This window comes from Anas platyrhynchos, chromosome 20, assembly GCF_047663525.1.
Source record: "Anas platyrhynchos isolate ZD024472 breed Pekin duck chromosome 20, IASCAAS_PekinDuck_T2T, whole genome shotgun sequence".
Lineage (NCBI taxonomy): Eukaryota > Metazoa > Chordata > Aves > Anseriformes > Anatidae > Anas > Anas platyrhynchos.
Genome location: NC_092606.1, coordinates 2572516 through 2593321, shown reverse-complemented (window position 1 = coordinate 2593321; position 20806 = coordinate 2572516). Strand labels below are relative to the sequence as shown.

General features: G+C 40.1%; 1 protein-coding gene across 15 annotated transcripts in view; it reads right to left on the bottom strand.

The window, feature by feature from the left end:
• Positions 1–20806, bottom strand: part of BCAS3 (BCAS3 microtubule associated cell migration factor) — a 353580-nt gene that overhangs the window by 218206 nt on the left and 114568 nt on the right. For all 15 annotated transcript variants that reach the window (XR_011804336.1, XM_038165977.2, XM_038165973.2 and 12 more), the window contains exon 16: positions 6462–6612. Coding sequence is in view for 14 of the 15 variants with exons in the window: in XM_038165977.2 (XP_038021905.1) it covers positions 6462–6612 (151 nt within the window). In the remaining variant the exon portion in view is untranslated. The remainder of the gene's footprint in view (positions 1–6461; positions 6613–20806) is intronic.

The following is a 20806-nucleotide window of genomic DNA, read 5'->3' as shown; positions in this document are numbered from 1 at the left end:
TGGAATTTTCCCTTGTTTACATCACAGGCCATAGCCATACTGACATTTGCATAAAATCTGAAAAGCAGGAGCAGGAGGTAAATTTAGAGCTACTCACATGCTCACGGCTTCTTTGATTCTCATTTGGGATGTAACATTATCCACAAAATTACTGAATAATTGATTTTGTAAATGCCAATGTGTCATTTTTCTTTTCATGCTCTGACTCAGGGATAAATTCTGGCTAGTTGAAACAAGTAAAGTATTTTCAGGCAATCAACTAAACAGAGAAGGTCTATCATTGAGAGATATATAAAGCCATAAGCCTACACAATTAACAGTACTCCAACATACACAAAAAAATAATTCTAGAAACTGAATTTGGCATGAGTGCAACTTCAACGAATGCAGAATCCTCTTAGAAAAAAAATACATGAAGGTAGAGAACTAAGACATATATTCTTCTACATCCAAAGATGTAAAAATTCACTAAAAATTAGAATAGTGTGGAAAAAAACTATTCTCCTTCCTCCCCATTTTTTAATTAGTAATATCTGTCAAAAAAAGATTTGAAGATCTTTAAAACTCTGTATAACGGCCTGCCTTTCAAATGTTTGTATTTAAATGAATGTTTGGCACTTTAGGGGAGAGAGCTCATTTAGTGGAACCGTCTGCCTTTCTGGATGCAATGTATCATATTTGAGTAGTGATAAAACCCAATTAAATTGCATGCACTGTATGAATTGCATGTGCTGTTATGAACTGTAGGATATCCTATAGAGTCAATATTCAGTCCCTAACTGAGCTGAAGGCCATTCTAATAGCTCACCATATGATTGCCACAGCACTATTACACCATTTAAATATTTAATGGAAAGTGAAGATTTTTGCATAATCCATAGCCAATGCAATTTAAAACCTAGAACCTATCTTGTGTACATTTGAAGAGTCACTGGAGAGTGGTCAAATCTGACTGGGAGCTTGGAGTTTCTGAATTATGATCCTGGACATTTGGCAAGTCATTTTTTTTCTGCCTGCCTCAGTTTCTCTGTCTGCAAAAAGCAGGCAAATGATGTTTCCATGAGCTCATCAGAATAGGTTAGAAGGTAACAGCAGACTTTCTATTTAGCTCACCATACTGTGTTGACCCAATTACATTTTCAAATCAACAAATTCCTCTAGTTGAAATACAAATTGACTTAGGTGGATACACAGACTTCCATGGAGGGTGGCGTCTTGTGTTTTTGTTTGTTTGGTTTTTGTTTTGTTGCTGTCATTTTTACATAGATTCAAAATCTTGTGTTACGAAGAAAAAGTAATTACACTTCAAAAGTCTAAGGTGTGTCTTAATAAGTTGTGAGTTTGAAAGACAGAATATAGCTTTTTCTTTATGATCACGAGATCCAATTTCTTTTAAAATGACCATTTTTTCCTATGATATTTATTTAAGCTTTTTTTTTTCCAGTACTTCCTTCATGTAGTACGGATGGTATGTTAATGGAGGGGCTGGGGGGGAGGAGAGAGAGTACAAATTACAGGATAACCCAACCTTGAAAAGACAGCACCAGATGGCTATGCTCGGTGACAGGAACAGAGCAATGCCAAAGCAAAAAACTCACTGAGGTTCTCATAGCTAGTGGGGAATTCTGAAGGAAAATTTTTTAATGAAGATGATTTATAATTCAAAATTTCAACAGCATCTTTTTGTTTTCTGATTGAGTTTTATCAAATTCAAAACTGAAATATTCTGTGTTGTTTCATAAAAGCTTGCAACTATTTAAGCTTTGAATATACTGTGCAATACCCACACACTCCAACCCTCATTGCTATCATGTTGCCATCTGAAATGAGAATCCTTTCATGAACACTGACATTTGAACAAAATTCAGTGCAAATGGCCATATTTCATATCAATTGCAAATCATTACAGTAGGTGCTTTATTACCAAAATTTTTTATAAAACCTTGAAGTGGCACAAAACATGTCTCTGGAATGTGTTTGAAAAAGAGTGTCTGGCTTCAGCATGCAGGCAAGCTGACCTATTTTACTGAATTCTTTAGCTTTACTTTTAATATTTCCTTGACTTTTTTAGTTACCGTTGCCTACTGGAATGTATCATGACACCATGACTTTGCACTCCTCATTTTTGTTTGCCTCAGTAGTAGAACCTGGGCTCAATGAAGCTCTTCTTAGTCAAAATAAAACCAATGGGTATAGTGACGTATGATACATGTAATATAAGCAATGAGAAGCAGGAAAATGAAAGCATCTCAGCGTGCTGCAACAGCAGCCACTTCACATAACTTTCTCCTTACTGGGAGTGGAATGAGGTATGAAAATGGGGAATGGGATGAAGAATGGATGAAGTTCCATGTTTTAAAACTCACTATTTTTTGGATGAAAAAAAAAAAAAAAAAAAGGTTTGTTTCTTTTCCTGCAAGGTGCATTGGATGTTTCTGTTTTGGTAAGACTCAACTAATGCAGGTCACATCCTGGCATTTCACTAGGTCTATAATGAATTAGAGAATGAAGTATGATACAAATATAATGATCATACCCCTTGAGATAGTTAAAACAAATGCTGCTGTCAGAGAAGACAACTTTTTAAACAGTTTTTCATTTTGGGCAGTGATTCTATCTTTTATTTCTCTCCTTTCTATTACAGTCCGTCTGTGTCCCCCCCATTCTTACAAACTGGAAACAAACTACAACTCATTCCACAAACACAAGGCAAGCTTATAAAGCTATCGCAAAGCACAAAGCTGTCTTCTAACATATTCTAATACACTGCCTTTTATAGACAAGCATGAGATGGATCATACAGTTCTTCCCCTTTCAAATCTATAAGCTCTTTGTTAAATGAGCAATGAATTAACCCATTCACCAGACTTGAGAAAGAATTCAGCATTACTATTAAAATTTTGAAAGGGAAACTGAGGCACAGATCTATAAAGACTTATTAAATCTAGCTCTTTTACTTTCTTACAACCCCCTGATCTTTAAAACATAAGATGCTTCCTCCCTCATTAGTGCTAGAGCCCCTTTGGGAAAGCCTATCTGCTTCTCAGAAAGTGCTGACAGTACAAACTACAGGAAAGTGAGTCAATGGGATGACAAAATATAGGGACCAAAATGAAGTGCTTCACAAAGGTGGGGAAATTACAGTGAGAGACTGGGAAAAGCAAGGGAAGAAAAAGAGGGCAGGGAACTAGGAAGCACTGGTGATGGGCAAGAAGGGAGGCAATGCTCTGAGATGTCTGGTGCTGAGAATGTAAATTGTATTCAGATTCAGAGTTTAATGAGTGATCAGAAAATGTTCCCAAACCCACAAGTTTACATGAGAAAAAAAAGCCTCTGTGATGAACAGCACAGCAATGACAAGACTCCAGATTCTGGCCTTTCATTCCCATAGGGCTACTGCAAACACTTTTAAAAAATTTACTGCCGTTCCACTTGTCAAGAAAAATGACATGCTTTGCAGCTCTGCTTGAGCAAATAATATTAAGAGCAATGATCCCTCCTTTTACCTGAAAAATATTTTGCTGTCTTGGATACTGGCAAAACAAAACCCAGCATGACTTTTTGGTTAATAAAACCTGCAAAGCTTAATTAAAATGTCTAGTATTAAAGCAGCTTTTCAGATGCTAAAAGCAAATAAAATGGACAAATCCAGAAGTGGTAATTACACGATATTCTTTTAGTCTTGCTTAATTCTTTCAAAGCAGCAACAGAAAAGGAATCTGCTTTAAGGGCCACCGAATGGTGACTGTAAAAGCCAACCGACTGCAAGTCCGTCTCCTTTTCTGATCGCTGCACAATCACAAGGTTAAGCAGCTGCTTCCAAAGAAGAGCCTTGTTTCCTTGGAGCAGTGCTTAAAGGTGCTGACCATGTAGGTGTAAATACATCTGTCTGTTGCCATTTGCAGTAATACATGCCTCCTACACTTCTCAGAGTGAGGCAGATGGTCCCTGTCCTGTCTAAATATTACACTGTACAGACTTACATTGCTATGTGTTTCCAGAAATATGAGGGCAGATGTTAAATATGTTAAACACACGCTTTGCCCCCTGGAGGTTTAAGTTAAGGCTGCTGTCTCAATTTGGTCATTTTAGGCATGCCAGGCTTCTTGGATCCGAGGCATTCCTCTTAAATCCCTGCCTTATAAATACAGCTTTTCATGTTAATTTTGTGTACTTTCATCAAATATTTTGGATGCAGAACAAATGAAGGAAGCTCTCAGCTTAGCATTACACATCTACACAGGCTTCACTGAAAATTATGATCCTCATTCATAAAAACTCTATTTACACAGCAGGGTATTTCCCATGACTGTTTTTTCCTCCCCTTATATAAGCCTCACTGAGTATTCTAAATTTAATTAATTTTAAAAATTATACAAAATAATAGGACACAGACAGTTCGTGAGTGGTAAAATTTAGTCAGAGAAAACTAGGAATAAGAACACTCTCTGAATATGCTTGAGATAAATAAGAATAAAATATTAAATCCAAAATGCAGATTTATTACATTCACTATGGTCATAGTAAAGTTTGCTGGTATCACCACTATATTAAAGAAGCAGTTCTGTAAAGGCAGCTGCATGAGTTACTACTGTAAACTTAGTAACTCAAAAACTGCAGTGGTGATTATTATTTTTTTAAATCATCACCCTTCACCACTTCTCCTATCACAATGCCTTCCCCTTACAGACCATCAGATGGCTTTCTATTTTCTGCATCTCATCCTACCTAGTTCTAAGCTCCTATTCCATTTCTGTGAGACTGCATTTCTGCTCTTCTCTGACTGTAATCTTCAAGAAATCTTTCTGTTATTTTCCTTTCTGTAACTTGCTACTTATTTCCATGAACACCAACCTTTCTTTGAACCTAGCTCGCCTCTTGTCTTCATCCAAAATCACACCCTTCTTTACTTTCAAAATGCATCTGATTGCTAACACACTTCCCTTGCCTGTGTTTAAACTGTAAGCAGAAAAAAAAATGCAAATATAAGCAACTGAAATGCATCTGTGGAAGAAATAAATCACAGCATTACCCTTGTATTACTTCTTTACCAAGTCCTATTTACAATTATCTGTGAAGTTCAGGAACTGCAGACAGCCTCGTTCCTTTGGACAACTGAGTGTTTGCAGCTCATGATTTGGTTCTAAAAGCCTACTGTTTACAGCGGTGAGAGCAGGACTGGATTGTTAGATAGACACATAGAGATAAACATGTACATACGTGCATACATATGTAAGCTTTAGAACCTCATCATGCATGCTTAGAGCACTAAGCAAACAATAACGGATTTAACAGAATGCTCTGAACACTCAAACATGGAATATGGGAATTACTCAGGGAGAGAGGAAATATTCCATGAGCTCTCTTCTGAAAAATATTTCCCAGGTCATGAAACACAAGGTAAAATTCACTTCACTACTAGTGTTTGAGCAAGAAACCAAGGAACAATTGAAGCAAGACAGTGCCAGGACCCATTTGCCAAGATACAGGGAAATGTTAACTTGTAGGACTCTCAGTTGTTGAGACAGTCAAACAAGACAAACTTGATTTTTATTTTTTTTTAATATAAAAGCAGTCTGTAAATTAATGCATAAATCAGAATTAAAAATTTTAATTAGAATATATTCAGGGATTTGAAGTACCAAAAACTGAGAAGGAAAAAAAAAATCGCCTACTAGCTTTATGGATCAATTGCAAAAACTTTAAAATTTAGAATTTAGCAAGAGAAAAATATCAACTGTTCAACAGCATGAATTAACTTGAAAATTGTTATGGTTTATGAAACTCACAGAATCTTCTTTGTAATTATAATGTATATATATTGTATATATTCAGTAGAGCTTTTCATAACAAGCATTTTGAAGTGCTTTATCATGGCACATCACGAAGTAGCGAAGTGTGACTGGCTCTGGAGTGAAAGTCCACACATCAATTTCATAGTACAGAACGGTCACTTCAGAAGAAAAATAAGGTCAAGAAAACATCAGGATTAAGTTTTCTCTTTATACACAGCCTGGCTTACTGTCCTTCAATTTCTGATAGTCAAAAATCATCTCTGCTTGAGAAGGTTGGAAATCAAAATAAACAAACTCTTTAAAAAAAAAAAAAAAAAGTAAAACCATAACTTATTCTGATTGAATACAGCTCTGCTTATGTTTCATACCAATTCCTGGTGTGAAACTTCTGATGGCAGCATCCAGCGTTTCCCATATGATAGACTGCAAGAAAATGACCCATCCAAAAGAATGCTCCTGAATTTTTTTTTGAGTTACTAAGTTCTTTTTTGTTGCTGTTTTTCTTTTCTTATGCACTCTCCCCCCCCCCCCCCCCCCCAACTATTCTGTTACCACTGGAATAAAAAGTAAAATAAAAGGAATAAAAACAGGTATAAAAATAAGGAAATTATTTTCATATAAACTACAAATAACAAGGTTAAGAAAGGTTCGTGCACATCCACTTACCCTGTGCGTTTGGTGATGGTCCCTAATGTCATTGGCTGCTTGATTTGAGCAAGAGGCAACACCACAGTCAAACTTGGAAGAGGCAGGAGTCGAGGGTTCCCAGGATTATTGTTTGTGAAGTTATTGTAAGTGTCTTGGCTGTTCAATTTACCTTGATGGGATACAGACGTAATAAAATGTATTAGTGGATTTTTTTTCTTCATTTATAATTTCTAACAAGTGCCTGAAATAAGCCATTGCCAAAAAAAAAAAAAAAAAGAAAGAAATAATGAGCTCCCACTGTAAACAAAAGCAAATCTAAAAAAGTCATCTTCATTTCAGGAAAAAAATACGTGACGACAATGGAAGCAGCAAACCTTTATTTATATACAGGGAATAAGGTCCCCTTCCACAGAAAGGGAATTATTCATGCCGCTGCTGCTTGCCCAGCAGTTTTGTTCACCAAAAAGTTTTAGAGTCTGGTTTGAAGAACAGGCTCTAGATTCCAATTCTCTGACAAAAAAAAAAAAAAAAAAAAAAAAAAAAGAATATTCTGGAAGGGAACTATTTTCCTGAAGTACCTCATACTGTGGTGGTAATTGAAAGTTCTGAAAAAGTTGCCCTTGTTGTCTCTATGGATAAAGGCACACAGAATAGTAATCTGCTGAACTAAGGAAGAAAGAAAATACCACGAGTAACTACATAAAATAAAGCCATACGAAGCATCATGTAAAAATCAAGCAAGTATCGCAAAAGTAACTAACTTGACATTCATTTAAAAAAGTGGAATAAAACAAAGTATAGGTATTCAAAAAGAGAAGGGGAAAACATAACAAAAAAAATCCCAACAACCCTAAATTTAGCTTGTTTCAAAGAGGTCTGCGCTGGATATACGCCCAGTTTAGATATGCTTTCTTACTTTCTGTATCATTCTGTAGTCACAACCTTTCATTCTTCAGTTAGAAAAGGAAACTAGCTACAAATTTCATGGACAGTAAAGAAAGAAATGTGAAGAAACCAAAGAAAAGAAGTTAAACAAAAAAGGGGCCAGTCTGTTTATAGCAGAATCAAAAGTACTTTAAATAGACAAGCAACCATGAATTAAAAGGTTTAGATCATTAACTTGTTTTTCTGTGTTCCTATAATGCTGTGAAATGCTGGCTTTGTTCTTAATCAAAAGGGAGCCATATTGGGAATTAGGTTCCTAAACAACTGATGCATTCTACACAGATATTATACAAATCCCAGGCCAAATCCATACAATCTGACTGAAGAGCAGCCACCTTTTTTCAAGGAAGAAAAACAGCACAGAAGAGGGTTTCTCACAGGAAGCTGCCTGAAAAGCTTTAATGGTACTTCAGATGGATTGAAAATAGGAAAAGGAAGGCGGAAAAATCTTAATGAATGTCTCATCATCCTAAAGACACTCAATGCTTCCTTTACCCTTCTTTTAATACTATGTAACTGTAAGCTTAGGGTTTTTATTTGTTTTTCTACAAAGTCCATAGACCTCTGCATCTTAAAAAAGCACAATAACAAAAATGATGAAATTACAAAGTGTATTTTGTGTTAAGTATCTGCCCTGAGCATTGGTCAATACATTTTAGGAGAAATAGCAAGGCTTTAATGAATAACAAGCCGATTGAAGTCTCAGAGAGCAGATTTCATTAATAGCAATTTTCCTGGACCAACTTGGAATAAAAAGAAACAGGAAAGGGGAAAAAAAATAAAACACTCAGTTTTAAATTAAGACCGAGATGCAATTAATTTTTTTTAAAGATTAGTTTCATAATGCATTCTTGGTTCTTGTAGAAAAGAGTACGAATAGTTAGCTGCTTTATTGTCTAATTAGTTACTGTTGCATGTAATCAAGGCCTCTCTGGAAGTGTTTCTCTCCCCTATAATCACCAGAAGCAACTGCAGTAACACAGCACACAGAGAGCCCATCCACAGCCGGGGCTCCAAACGCCTGTAACTTTTCTTTTACTTGTTGGGAATATAACGACTAATTATCAACTACTGAAGCGAGTGACTGTGTCGGCACAGTCTTCTCTCTCACCCTAAGGCTCAGTTAATTACCCGGTGCCCTCTGCTCCCCACATCGTGCAGTTTTCCATATGCAAAATTGCCAGTTGATTCAATAGGGTATTTGCACGCAGCAAAGTGAGGCATTTACAGCTGTCCTTCCTACACGAGGATGGGTTTATTTCCACACAAGCTGATGAATGCCAAGGCAGTTGAGGATACTCAGAAAACGTCAGGATTAAGTTTAAATTCCTGAATTAAAAAAAAAAACTTAAAAGAGTTTTTAAAAATACAAATTGTAGTAATAACATCCTACACATTTATAGGCTCAAACATGAGAAAATAAAGTAAAAAAAATAAAAATCTATGAAAGCATCCGGAGAGAACTGAAAATGTGTAAAAAATGTGAAAAAGATGCTGAATGGGAACAAAATGTAAAATTCTTCAAAGGAATGAACATTCTGAGTTCAAGCAATTCAGGTTTAAATGTGTAGCTTAATCTGATATTTACAAACTTCAGTAAGAAAATCAATTAAAGCAGAGCTCATAATGCTCAGCACTTAACAGAACAAACATGATAAAAAATAAATTCAGCCATGACAAATGGAAAAACTGCAAATACCTAACTATTAATAACTATTAACTATTGCTTGCCAATCCATGATTTCTGCAGCAACATTTAGCTACCTAATTGCAAATAAATGCAATTAACAGTGATACACATCAAAAATTAAAAGTTGGAATGCAAGGAGAGAAATTATTTCTGATAGCAGTCAGATTTTTTGAAAACCTGACTACAGTGATATTAGGATGGAGCAGAAAGGTTAAAGAAAATCAGGCTTAACAGAAAAAGCAAAAATAATGTGCTTTTATTTTCACTGAAATATTTTTAGCTGTTTTTATGATGGAAATGTTCTGTGCTGTTACATCTTCATTGTATGTTGCCTCAGACCTATCAGATACATCCTTGTCTTCTGAACTGCATAGCCTTGGGGAGCCAGTAAATGCACTCCATGACTAGGGCTGTTACTTTACTGAACATTCAGCAGAAGCCATGTTGTAGTCTGAACATTGGAACAAAACAGTCTCACACATTATGTTTAATTAGTCCTTTAAAAATCCTGTAATTTTATATTGTACCCATCCCTAAATTCATGAAAGCCACCCTCCATTCCTGCAGCCCTCAGAACTGGGAAACCTCTCTTGCAGTAAATGGGAGTTCTGTGTGTGCAGGACTGCAGGATCAGGCCAGAAGAGCACAAAGAATGCAGTCAAGCATCAACATTATTTCTACAGTTCAAGCAGTTGTTGATTCACTGTCGAAGGACACAGCAAATAAGCTGAAGTCCTTTAGAAATATCAAATATTTTTCAAAAAGCAGAATCTTGTACTCAAATTACCTTGCCACACATGGACAGTACAGCAATTCTTATAAGGAAATATGTTTATTAGTAAAGAATAAAGCCCCAGAATTATAACTTCAATGGAGTAACTCCATTCAGCACTGGCAGTTTAACTGTAAATGCTAACTTGGTTGTGTACTGCAAGTTAAACATGAATCATACCATATAGACTACGCAAGGAATACTTTCTACTCCAAGAGCTATGGAGAAAATTAAACACCAGCAGCACAGCTTCATGGTAAATGTACCCTCACAAGAACCAGTGAGAACATTTTCAGCAGAGCATCCGTAGCAACGAGGCACTTTCCCTTGGTAATCGGCCAGACCATGATATCAGCAGCCCTGAGGACACCAAGGCAAGTCCTTTTGGTCAAGTACTTGTCTTTCCAGTAGCTGCCATGAAAGAGGTTTTCAGACAACAGTTCAATAGCTGTGCAAGGAATACATCAAGGCCAGTTCAGCCTAAGGTTTATTTTCCCCATTTACAAGCATTTACCTATACTCCCTCGCAGCTTGGGGCACAGCTTAGGATGCCACAAGAAAAAAGCACTTGCATGATTTACACTCAAATATTACAGACTCGAGGTCACAATTCTGATCATAGCTAAACCCAAATCTAAAACTCCTACAGTAAATCCTAATTCAGCCTTTTAGACATCCAGTGCAAAAAAAAAAAAAAAAAAAAAAAAAAAGTCTCAATTTAAGCTGTTGGCAAATCTCTTATTAATTTTACTAACGGATTGGCAGCCAGAGATCAAGCACACAACTTGCAAAGAGCCAAGGATGTTGTGGCTCTGGTATCTGAAAGCAGAGATTTATTTACAAGTGCAGCATTAGGCTGGATAAACTTTGCCTGCTGAGGCACGGAGAATAGAATCAATTAGCTCCGTCCTTGTACCTGTTTGCTGAGAGCACACAGCGAATACACCATCCCTCCAAAACCTGAGGCGCGCTTTTCCAGATATTTTACTCCACGAATACTCAAAGGGAAAATGGATTAACTTGAAGACAGAAGTGAAGAAAGCAAACAACAATGGGCTTTGTTGTTGCAGGCAGGGCGCAGGCGGCCCTGTGAGCCACGCAGGGCTGTATTCCCCAGCCAGCCATCATTAACGGGCTCACTTCCACCAGCAAGAAAAGGGAGGCCCGAAAGTGCCGGACAAAAGAAATCCCAGCAGACAGCGAAAAAACAAATTAAAAGCACCATTATAAAACACAGATGCTCGAAGGAAAATAAACTTCACAAGATTTACTGGTCTGTGACAAAGCTGGACAGCTGTGGAAAAGACATCAGTGGGAGCTCCCAGGTAAGGCCTTGCCTGGCGCCGGGCCTCGCCGCCATGCCTCGGCCTGGTGCCTCTGCCCTCACGGCCCCGCGTCCGATGTGAAGGGACACCAAGCGTCCCCGGCCACCCCCGAGGTGCCCTCACCACCACAGGATTTGGTTGTTGACAGCTCTGGCTTTTCTTTAGGATTATGGGGGAGTGTTATTAGCCCAACTGTTGTTAAACTGTAATACACTCTGAAGGCGTGAGTGTGAGGTTTAAACACATCAAATCACACATTTGTAAGTTTTAGAAATTATTTTTGGACATGAAATTAAAGCTACACTTCAGAGTAAATACTGTAGACTTACTAGTTTGTAATACTTCGGTATTCAATCAACTGAAAGAAATTAATGCAGTAAACTCTTCTGATCAACTAAGAGCCTGGGTGAATTCAGGCCAGGTTTTAAATTGGTCAGCATTTCAACAGAGCACTTTGGGATACTGCTATCAGAGATGGTCTTTTAAGTGAGACGAAGAAAAACATCCCAAGTTTTGCAGCTATTGATGACATAAATACATCAAAAAACAGTAGGGCAGGTACCTATGGCTCCGGCACAGCACAAGCAGCAGTGTGAAGACACTTCACTGATTCCTGAAAGAATTGCGTTGGTGGAGCTGCACTGCCAGCTCTGCCCTGGGCTTCAGTTCATGGTGCCACACTAATGTGACCAAATTACTAATAAGTATTCAAACCTAGCTCTAATACAACTGTACCACAGCCCTGCATGCGGGCAGAAGCCTCAGCCAATTTGATGGAAAGGTTTCATTCATAATTCAGCTTAAAACCCAAACACGTAAGGGATGCAAACAGCAACTTACCACCAAACTGAAATTAAATAAATTTACCCATTAAATTTCCCCTGGCAGTTTCAACTGTATATGGCATTTCTCTTTCCCGTGTTGGGAGACACTCCTGCATGCTGAACTTTCACCTTGTTAGGCAAGGCAAACAGGACTTGGCCCAGACAGAGTTTTCTGGTAGGAAAGTAATGATCACAAGCATTTTAGTTTCTCTATACACTTTACATGAAAAACTAAAGTGGTATTGAGCACCTCTCAGCTGCATAGTAAAATGATTCCATGTTGATTTTTTTTGTTTCTTTTCTTCCATTACTCCAATACAAAAAGCTCAGTAATGCAATGTCATTAAAATTCAAAACCCACTTGATTAGCTTTTGTATCTTACAGTCTTTAACAGACTACATTTCAAAGCGTACCACGTAGACTAATGACATTAGCACTACATATAAACATCTTTAATTTGGTAAATAAAAATGCAGTAACTTGAGGCCATGCAATCTTGTGCAAACCGAGTTCTAAGAAAACAAGCAGTGCTTGGCCGTTATTTCTGTTTAAGTGTAACACTGAAGATTCCTCAACTAAACATTCACTAATCATATAATGCAAGGGAAAGAAAATCCTTTCTAACTGGCAAACAGAAAATGGCAGGAAAAACAAAAGTGTCGTGTATGTGGTAGTTTATTTTGCTTTGCTTTTGATTCAATACAAGAAGTTTCACGGATGAGAATGGAAAGCTTCCCAGCTACGGTTCCAAGACTTTCACCCTCCTTTCTGACCTTTTCTCAGACATGTTCCAGTATAATCTGTAATCTACTACAGTCGGAAGAGGAAACAGCAGCGCCCTGGTGAGAAACGCTGCCTTGTGACCTGAATAGAGAACCCTGCGGAAGCAATGCTGGCGTGCAGACGTCGTTTGGAAGAGCCTGACAGACAAACCCAACAGTGTCCGGAGAGGCACACTCAGTGGCAGCACTAATTACTGCCCAAGTGGGTTTCTTCTTTAATGTTTTGTTTCGTTCAGTCGAACGCATTTTGTCTTGCTTAGTAAAGTGTTACACATTCCCCCAGAAAAAGTCAGGAAGCTTTAATTATTTCACTTATCAATCACTTCTGAATTAAAGTTACATTGCAATTTCCTTGAATTGTATCCCACCAAAATTAGCTTCATTTCACACCCATATCGTCAATATTTCAAACACGATTAAACCCATTAAAGAATGAATACTATGTATCAGTTACAGCATGTATGCACACAGGATTCAGCTACTTAGAGCAAATTTTTCTCTCAGCTAAACTGGTGCAAGTCCAAAACCTATCACTAACTTGATTCCATTCAAATTGATGGGAGAAAATAATGCAGCCGTTTGTTTTCATAATGTTGGAAACTGCTTGATATTGAACCTTTCGAAACACAGCTGCACTAAATCTCATGATTATCCTAAGAAAGCAGAACTTTCTTTTCGCATGCAGGCAAGGCATGTGATAGTGACAGGCACACTCCGAAGTCAGAACACTGCTGAGGCATGCAAGCACCAGTCCAAGTGGCTCAGACACAGACGAGGCAGTGTCCTCTGCCCTCTCACCCAAGCTCCTTGAACTTCAGCCCTTCCAACTTCTCATCAGTGCCTTCCTCTCAAAATCTGAAAATTTGCTCAAAACATTCCTTTCCTCTGCCTGAAGTTTCTCTGTTCTTTCACTACCTTCTGTTTCGAAACTTTGTCCTTCAGTTACGAAGTGTCCCACTGATACCCAAAATCTCCTCTTGGCCATGGCAAGGGTTAGGAGAAGGACCTGCCATGACCCCTTTGCTGCCCATTATTGTCAACTGTCCAAAAATGGATTATGAAAGCACAGTTTAACCTTAAGCTCTATCTGAGATTTGAACTGTCATTTACTTCTACCATTAACGATGCATGGCTCGCCATTTTGCCTACCTCCATGTGCATTTCTTCTTTTCCTGCATGGAAAAGACATCGCATGTGGGGACCACAGGAGTCAAAGAGGAGAAGAAGCCACTTGTACCAGACCAGTGATGGCGTCCCAAGCCCCGCATCACCTCTCCCCAGCAGCTATGAGGACATCCATAATCTTAACTGCCTTGTGTAAAAAATGTCTCCTTGAAAATCTGAAACAAATGCCTGCTTCTTCCCTTGCTACTTCCCCTCCTCGTTTGTACAGATACCGGTATGTTACGTTAAAGTTGCTCAAAGACCTGCATGGTAAAGGTGCTTCCAAGCATCTCATTAGAAAACAACCCCTCCACCACACATACAAGGCTGGCCTCGTAACCATCTTTCAGGATTTATTTAACTAAAAATATTGTTGGTGCTAAGCTCAAGACCATTTAAGGGCAAAATGCTCCCTGAAGTCAAAACAACCAAACTTGATTGCCAGCTGGCAATCGGGCCACTTGGCTCCAGGCTTTGCATAGCCATAAAGCAGGCTGCAGCACTAACACTTCAGCTGGCTTGCTCCAGACAGTGGTTACCAGCAAAATGAGCCAAACTGGCCTTCCTGCTCTTAGGCCATCTCCAGAAAACACCGGGCACAGGCAGGGAGGGGTACAGAGGGCTGCCATCCCGATTGTAAGCCTTGCACCTTCACGTCTTCACAGATTAATGGACTGCAAGGCTGGTTTCTTCTAACTACTAGGTGTACAGCTATGGGGTGTTTTACAAATCCTCCCCAACGTGTGGCCATAACCAACTCTGGAGCAGAAGCTGTGCAGCTATAGCTACCGCAGCACTGGACTTGAGTTTGGAAACCTTCCAAGGAAAGGACTCTGTGGGCTCAGACTTCACATGCCACTAACGAGGTTATCATGCAGGCAGGTTCTGGACGTTGTGAAGTCCCACTGGTACTTTGGTTTCTTGTATGCAGGAATTTTACTAACACTGTCTGCTGCTGAAGTGCTCGAGAAAAGCTCAAGAAAACAAGCAGGCACTCCTCCTCCTCGCCACGTCCACCAGTCAGGATTCACATCAACACAGTTCTGAATTCAAAGCCTTCTTTCAGGGGTGACTCTGAGGCACTTCAGCATTGTGAACTTCAGAAAAGTTGGGTCTCAGGCTCCTCTTTGAAATGATACAGAATAAAACGATCTTTACAACTGTAGCTTTTTTCCATTGAGACTGCACAGCCAGAAAAACTGGTCAGTTTGTGTTAGAAACTGCAAGTGACCAGTCTGGGAATTTCTGAAGGACACCTCCACATGCAGCTGTGGTGGGTGAAGAGATGGGGAAGTTTAAAAACACTCCTTTGCCCAAATTTAGCTTACTAGCATTAGTATTTATGATAAACTACATGTTAATACATCTGTGACTATTATCTTTTTTTTTAGCACCTTTTTACCTTTATTTTATTTTCCCTTGCTCTGGCTGCAACAATTAGCACAAGTATTTTAATGTCTGAATTCAACCCAGGTTGAATGCACAGTATTTATCCCAAGTTGTGTGAACAAAAATGTGCCTTGAGAACCACTGCATATGAGAACTTCATAATAATATCCATGGATAATTATAATAAATGGCTTGTCTGAAACACCCATAGAATAGGAACTGAAGCAAACCATAGCAATCTCTCTCGCTCTTCCACCCACCACACACCCTCGGCAGCTCTGCTCTTTTACCCATGACCATTAAGGATGTTTTCTGGCTCTGTGACAGCATCGTGACTCAGGTCATGAGAAGTGTCAAAGATGCATTTCCTTGAGATGGGAAAAAGCAACTGATTTTAACAGCCCACAAAGACTAAGCAAAAAGAATAAGCCAAATCAGCATATTTAAGGGTAAAGATAAACCTTTTAAAAGATACAAGTATATTTTATTTCCAATCTTAATGCTTACGTTTCTTTCCATAAAGTGTTTACATTTTTCAGACTACCAAAAATGCACAGTTGATTTAAATGCCTTACTTAAGAATAATAAACTCAAAGACAACAAGAGCAGCACCCATTTACTGCATAATCAATCACCGATCATATACACAGGGAACCTGATCCGGACTGCAGGCACAAGGGATCTGTCCTGGATTCCCTTCCAGCAGCACCAGTGGCTGTGTCCCTGGAGAACCCACTGCCAGGGAAAGCAGAAGGTGTCTGGGCTCAAACTCAGCACGACCATCAGATAAAATGATTGTTCCCACCAGCTCCTCTCCCATTCCTTTCCCTCACTGGTTACTAACGCAGAGCTTCACGTGGTTTCACCTTCCTTCATTCCAGACTTCACCGGTCATGTAACACTTCCAACACTTAAGCCTCCTTTAGCTGATTATGGCCTCGACAACCTCTAGATTCTACTTCCTCACCTTCTGATCAACCAAATGACAGGTTTGTGTCAGGTGGGTGAAGCTGCTTTTTGTCATTTCACTGATTGCAGCTCCCTCAAGCCCCTGATATTCCTTGACCCACCGAGTTTCTGGCCCATGCTGTCTCCACTGTACCGGACCTCTCTTCTCCTGGCCCATTCCCAGCCCTTGCCACTTTGCTACTTCAGACACAAACACCACTCACAGAACCACAGAAAGGCTTGGGCTGGGAGGGACCTTAAAGCCCACCCAGTTCTGACCCCCTGCCATGGCAGGGATGTCACCCACCAGCCCAGGCTGCCCAAGGCCCCATCAAACCCAGCCCTGAGCACCTCCAGGGATGGGGCACCCACAGCTTCTCTGTGCAATGTGTGCCAGGGCCTCACCGCCCTCTGAGTGAAGAATTTCCTCCTAACATCTAACCTAAATTCCCTATTTTAGTTTAAAACCTCTTGTCCGATCATTATCTGCCCAAGTAAAAAATCTCTCCAGCGACCATTCCATAAACCTTTCCTGCACCAGTCCTTTAGTGACCAGCTCTTTTCAGCTGGCTTGTTAGTTCAATCTTACTGCCTGCTTTTATGCTGATCACATTCATTCCTCCTCTAGAACACAGTTCAGCTCTGCAGGCGCCCAGCTGTATACAAGTGTACCCAGTCCTCTGTCACACAAAGCACAGAGAGAAGCCACAATGCAGGGGAGCACACTCCTGCTGGTGCATCACTACCACTGCTACTTACCAATTGCCAATTGGCAAGAACTGCAGAACCCCATCCAAAAAGATGCGTGAACTGCAGTACATCTTCATTACACACGATGCATGAGAAGGAAACTCGCTGGTTTGCCTTTTATACACCTGGTTAACTGGTGACGTTTGCAGACGGAAAAATATCGCTTTACTGTAAACCAGGAGGAAATAATTGGTGGAGCAATTGATAAATAATAGAATCCAAAAATGTAATTTTATCAAATCATTTACAGAGGAACTCTTAAAAATCTGGTTACCATCTCCTTGAACTCCCTTACTACAGCCTCCGACAACACTTGACCCTACAGAAATTGTCTTCAGCTTGATGTTCCCAATACTGAAATCATCCATCTTGACAGGAAAACTTCAGTGGGACACTCACATCTGCGGTAATCCAACTCCTCTCTCCTTTCCACCTCCCTTTCACCTCTCGATCCATCTTTGACATCGCGGTCTCCTGTGTACTACCTATTACTTCCCCTCTGCTTGTCTACCCACAATCTTTCTGAAACAGTTTGCTTTGACCACTGCTTTGGCATTTGCTGCGCTAAATCACTCAGTCATATATTTTTACACTTCATATCTCAAGAACTGCAATTCCCTTCTGATGTCAGTCTCTTTCAATTTTCAATTTATCTGCAGTACTTGCAACTTCTTTTTCTAACGTAAAGCAAACATACATTTGCCCCAGTCTCAGATCAACGCTGTTTAAAAAAGCCCACTTCTGAAACACTTTACGCACAGCCGCGAACTTCCCTTGCGACAGAATTTATCAGTCTACTTCCCTACTTCTTTGAAGGGAAGGGATCTTTTCCTTCCACTTCAGAAACTATCCAAAATATACCACCCACTTGTTTCACTTCACTGATTCTCCATCCATTACCAAAAAAAAAAAGAAAAGAAAAAAAAAAAAAAAAAGCAGCTAAAGCCACAGCTCATTTCCAAGCAGCGGGCTTGGGGCCAGCAGCTCCCACCTCTGCCCAGCTCTGGGGCTGTGGCGAGCGCGGGGCTCTGGAGGCTCCTGCCTGCACCCCCGGAGCCAGGAGGGGAAGCAGCGAGAGATGGAAGCCGTGACCATCCCCGGGACATCTCCAAGCGTCCCGAGCCCACCCGGGGACCCCTTCAAGCACTCTCGGGGCGCTGCGACCCCTCCCGAGGCGCTGAGGAGCGCGGAGCTGCCCGCGGCCACCCGGCCCCGGCCCCGCAGCGCCGGGCTCGCGTCGCCCCCTGGCGGGCAGCGGCCGCCGCCGGGCCCCGAGCGGCCCCGAGCCGGGGAAGCCGCCCGGGCCCCGGCGCTGAGGCACCGCGGGGAGGCGGCGGGCCCGGGGGGAGGCGAGGCCCGGCCCGGCCCCGGGCTCCGAGCGGGAAAGGCCTCGGGGCCGCAGGTGGAGGCCGGGCCCGCCGAGGAGGCGCTGCCCGCGTTGTTTGGAGCGGCCTCAGAGCCTGCCCCGCGAGTTATCAGCCCCGTTCGTTTGCTTTGAAACTATTTTCGTCCGCCTCGCTCTAAATAGGTGGTTTCTTAAGTGAGTGTTACTTAAAGGAAACCAATCTGTTTTTCAGGAAGGGCTGGTGATGTCAGTGCTTTCAACTCCGCTTTCCCATAAGAATTCTCCTAGTAAAAGGAGTTTCGCTCTGGGAAATAGTGAAAAGCACCACGAAAATATTTAAAGCATCGCGGAGTGCATGTTTATCGAACTTCCAGATTTATGCTTGGATTTTAATCGCATTGAGATCGCCAGGAGGGAAAAGGGAGAGGAGAACTTCTTTTATTTTTAAAATTAAAAAAGATTTTCCACTGGAAAGTGCGCTGCACTAAAATATTTCTAAAGAGCTAAATCCAAGTCTGAGTGCAGTGTACACAGAGCAGCGTGCTTTTTCGTAATTCTGAATTTATGCACTGCATTTCAGCATAGGTATTAAATTTGAAACAGAACAACTGTGTATTAGGAATGGTCTTTCAGCAAAACTGTCCCATCTAAATAAATACTTCAATCCCCAACTAAGTGACAAGACAAATTCAGAGGGTACTGGATTATTATTGAATGTTTTAGTAGGCCAAGATGTGCAGAAAAAGGTTTCAACGTGTGCACAACTTACTAGTTTGTTCTGATTATGGAGAACCCTGCAATCAACAGCAGGAACACTCTGGGTAGAGCTAGACAGACTTTAACTTACTGCTGGTGCAAGGCATAATGTCAGTAGCATACCTGTAATTTTTCATTTGCAGAATGAAAATAGTAAGAGTTTTATAGAGCTTTCATTTTTCCAGCTAAAGCATTGCATTTTTATGCCTAAATGCTTCTTGCTATTCACATATAGATATACTGGAGATATAACAGGGGATAAATCTGTGGGCATGGTCCTGCTCTAACCAGTTATCATTTACTGCACACCGTGTACATGTGAGGTGGCTGAGTACCACCACCCTCATTTCATACAAGTTAAAAGGTCACATAAGGCCATATTCTACTCTTACGTCCAGCCTCACAACCAACTGATGTTGTAAATCCCAACCTAATAACTCAAGTATTACTGACAATGCACTCTGGCAACTCAATATAATGACAAAAATATAATTTCACTGGATTAACAGGCAGAAGAACCCACACAAAATATGTGCTCGTTATAAAAGGTGCAAGGAAATACCTCTTTGTCATCCCCTATTTAAGAGTTTGCTTCATTCTGCTAAAAAAGAACAAAGCCAAACTATGATTCACTTGGAAATGAAATCATCTCCACCCCCAATAAAGGCTTACATTGTGTGGGTAAACAGTTTGTAGGGGACTGGGAACAAAATGTAAATAGATTGCTTTGCTACTATATACATAGCAAATAGTTTCATTTTGAAGCTAGGAGTTAAAAAAAACAAGTGAGAAAAATATTACAAAGTCTGAACTCTGAAAATATTTACAAGAACAAAAGCTAATCACAAGTTAACATCAATGGAGTATAATTGCTAATCAAAAACGGAAGATAACAAGCCAGTATTTTGCTCATGAAGTCCCTTTTTTTTTGGCCAAAGGTTGTAGCAAGGCTGTTGTAATGGAAACAAAATAACAGCAGGAGGATTAACAGCAGTTTCTGTAGCTTAAGGCTTATTGAACACTTTTGTAGATTGCGAAGGATCTAAGAGGAAAACCATGATTTCAAGACTCCACACTAAAAAATCCTCCAGAAATAAAACAAGTTTATCACAGCCTCCTGACTCCGTCAGTAATCAGAAGTTTGTGCCCGAGTACTGGTGCTCTCCGGGACATGCTCGCGGGGTCTGTGCTAGTATTTCCATTGCAAACAGGTGGGGGATGATTAAGTAACAGTCTTTCTTGAAGGAAACTACAAACTTTAAATAATTCCATACATGGGGAACACAGAGTTTATTATTCTTCTGTTACAAAATAGAAAGCTGATAGACAAAATCAGCTGAATTAAAATTTACCAAGGGTCACATAGCAAGTTAAAAGTAAAGCTAAGAATTAAACCCAAAGCTGCTCTTTACTGTTCTGCGGACTCATCTGCTCTCCTGTCACCAGACTGCCCTAACTCCTCCAAAAAATAATTATTTCACATTATAATATGATAAGGACCTGTTACAATCTGTGTAAACCCATCTTAGTTCACAAATTAAAATAATTACCAGAGTCTCTGGCTAATCCAGCTGCCACACACACACATACACGAAATCCCTCCACTGAAAGCCACAGTGAAACTCGGTTGTTTTTTTTTCCAAGTGGATGATAAATAGGTTTTTATAAAAGG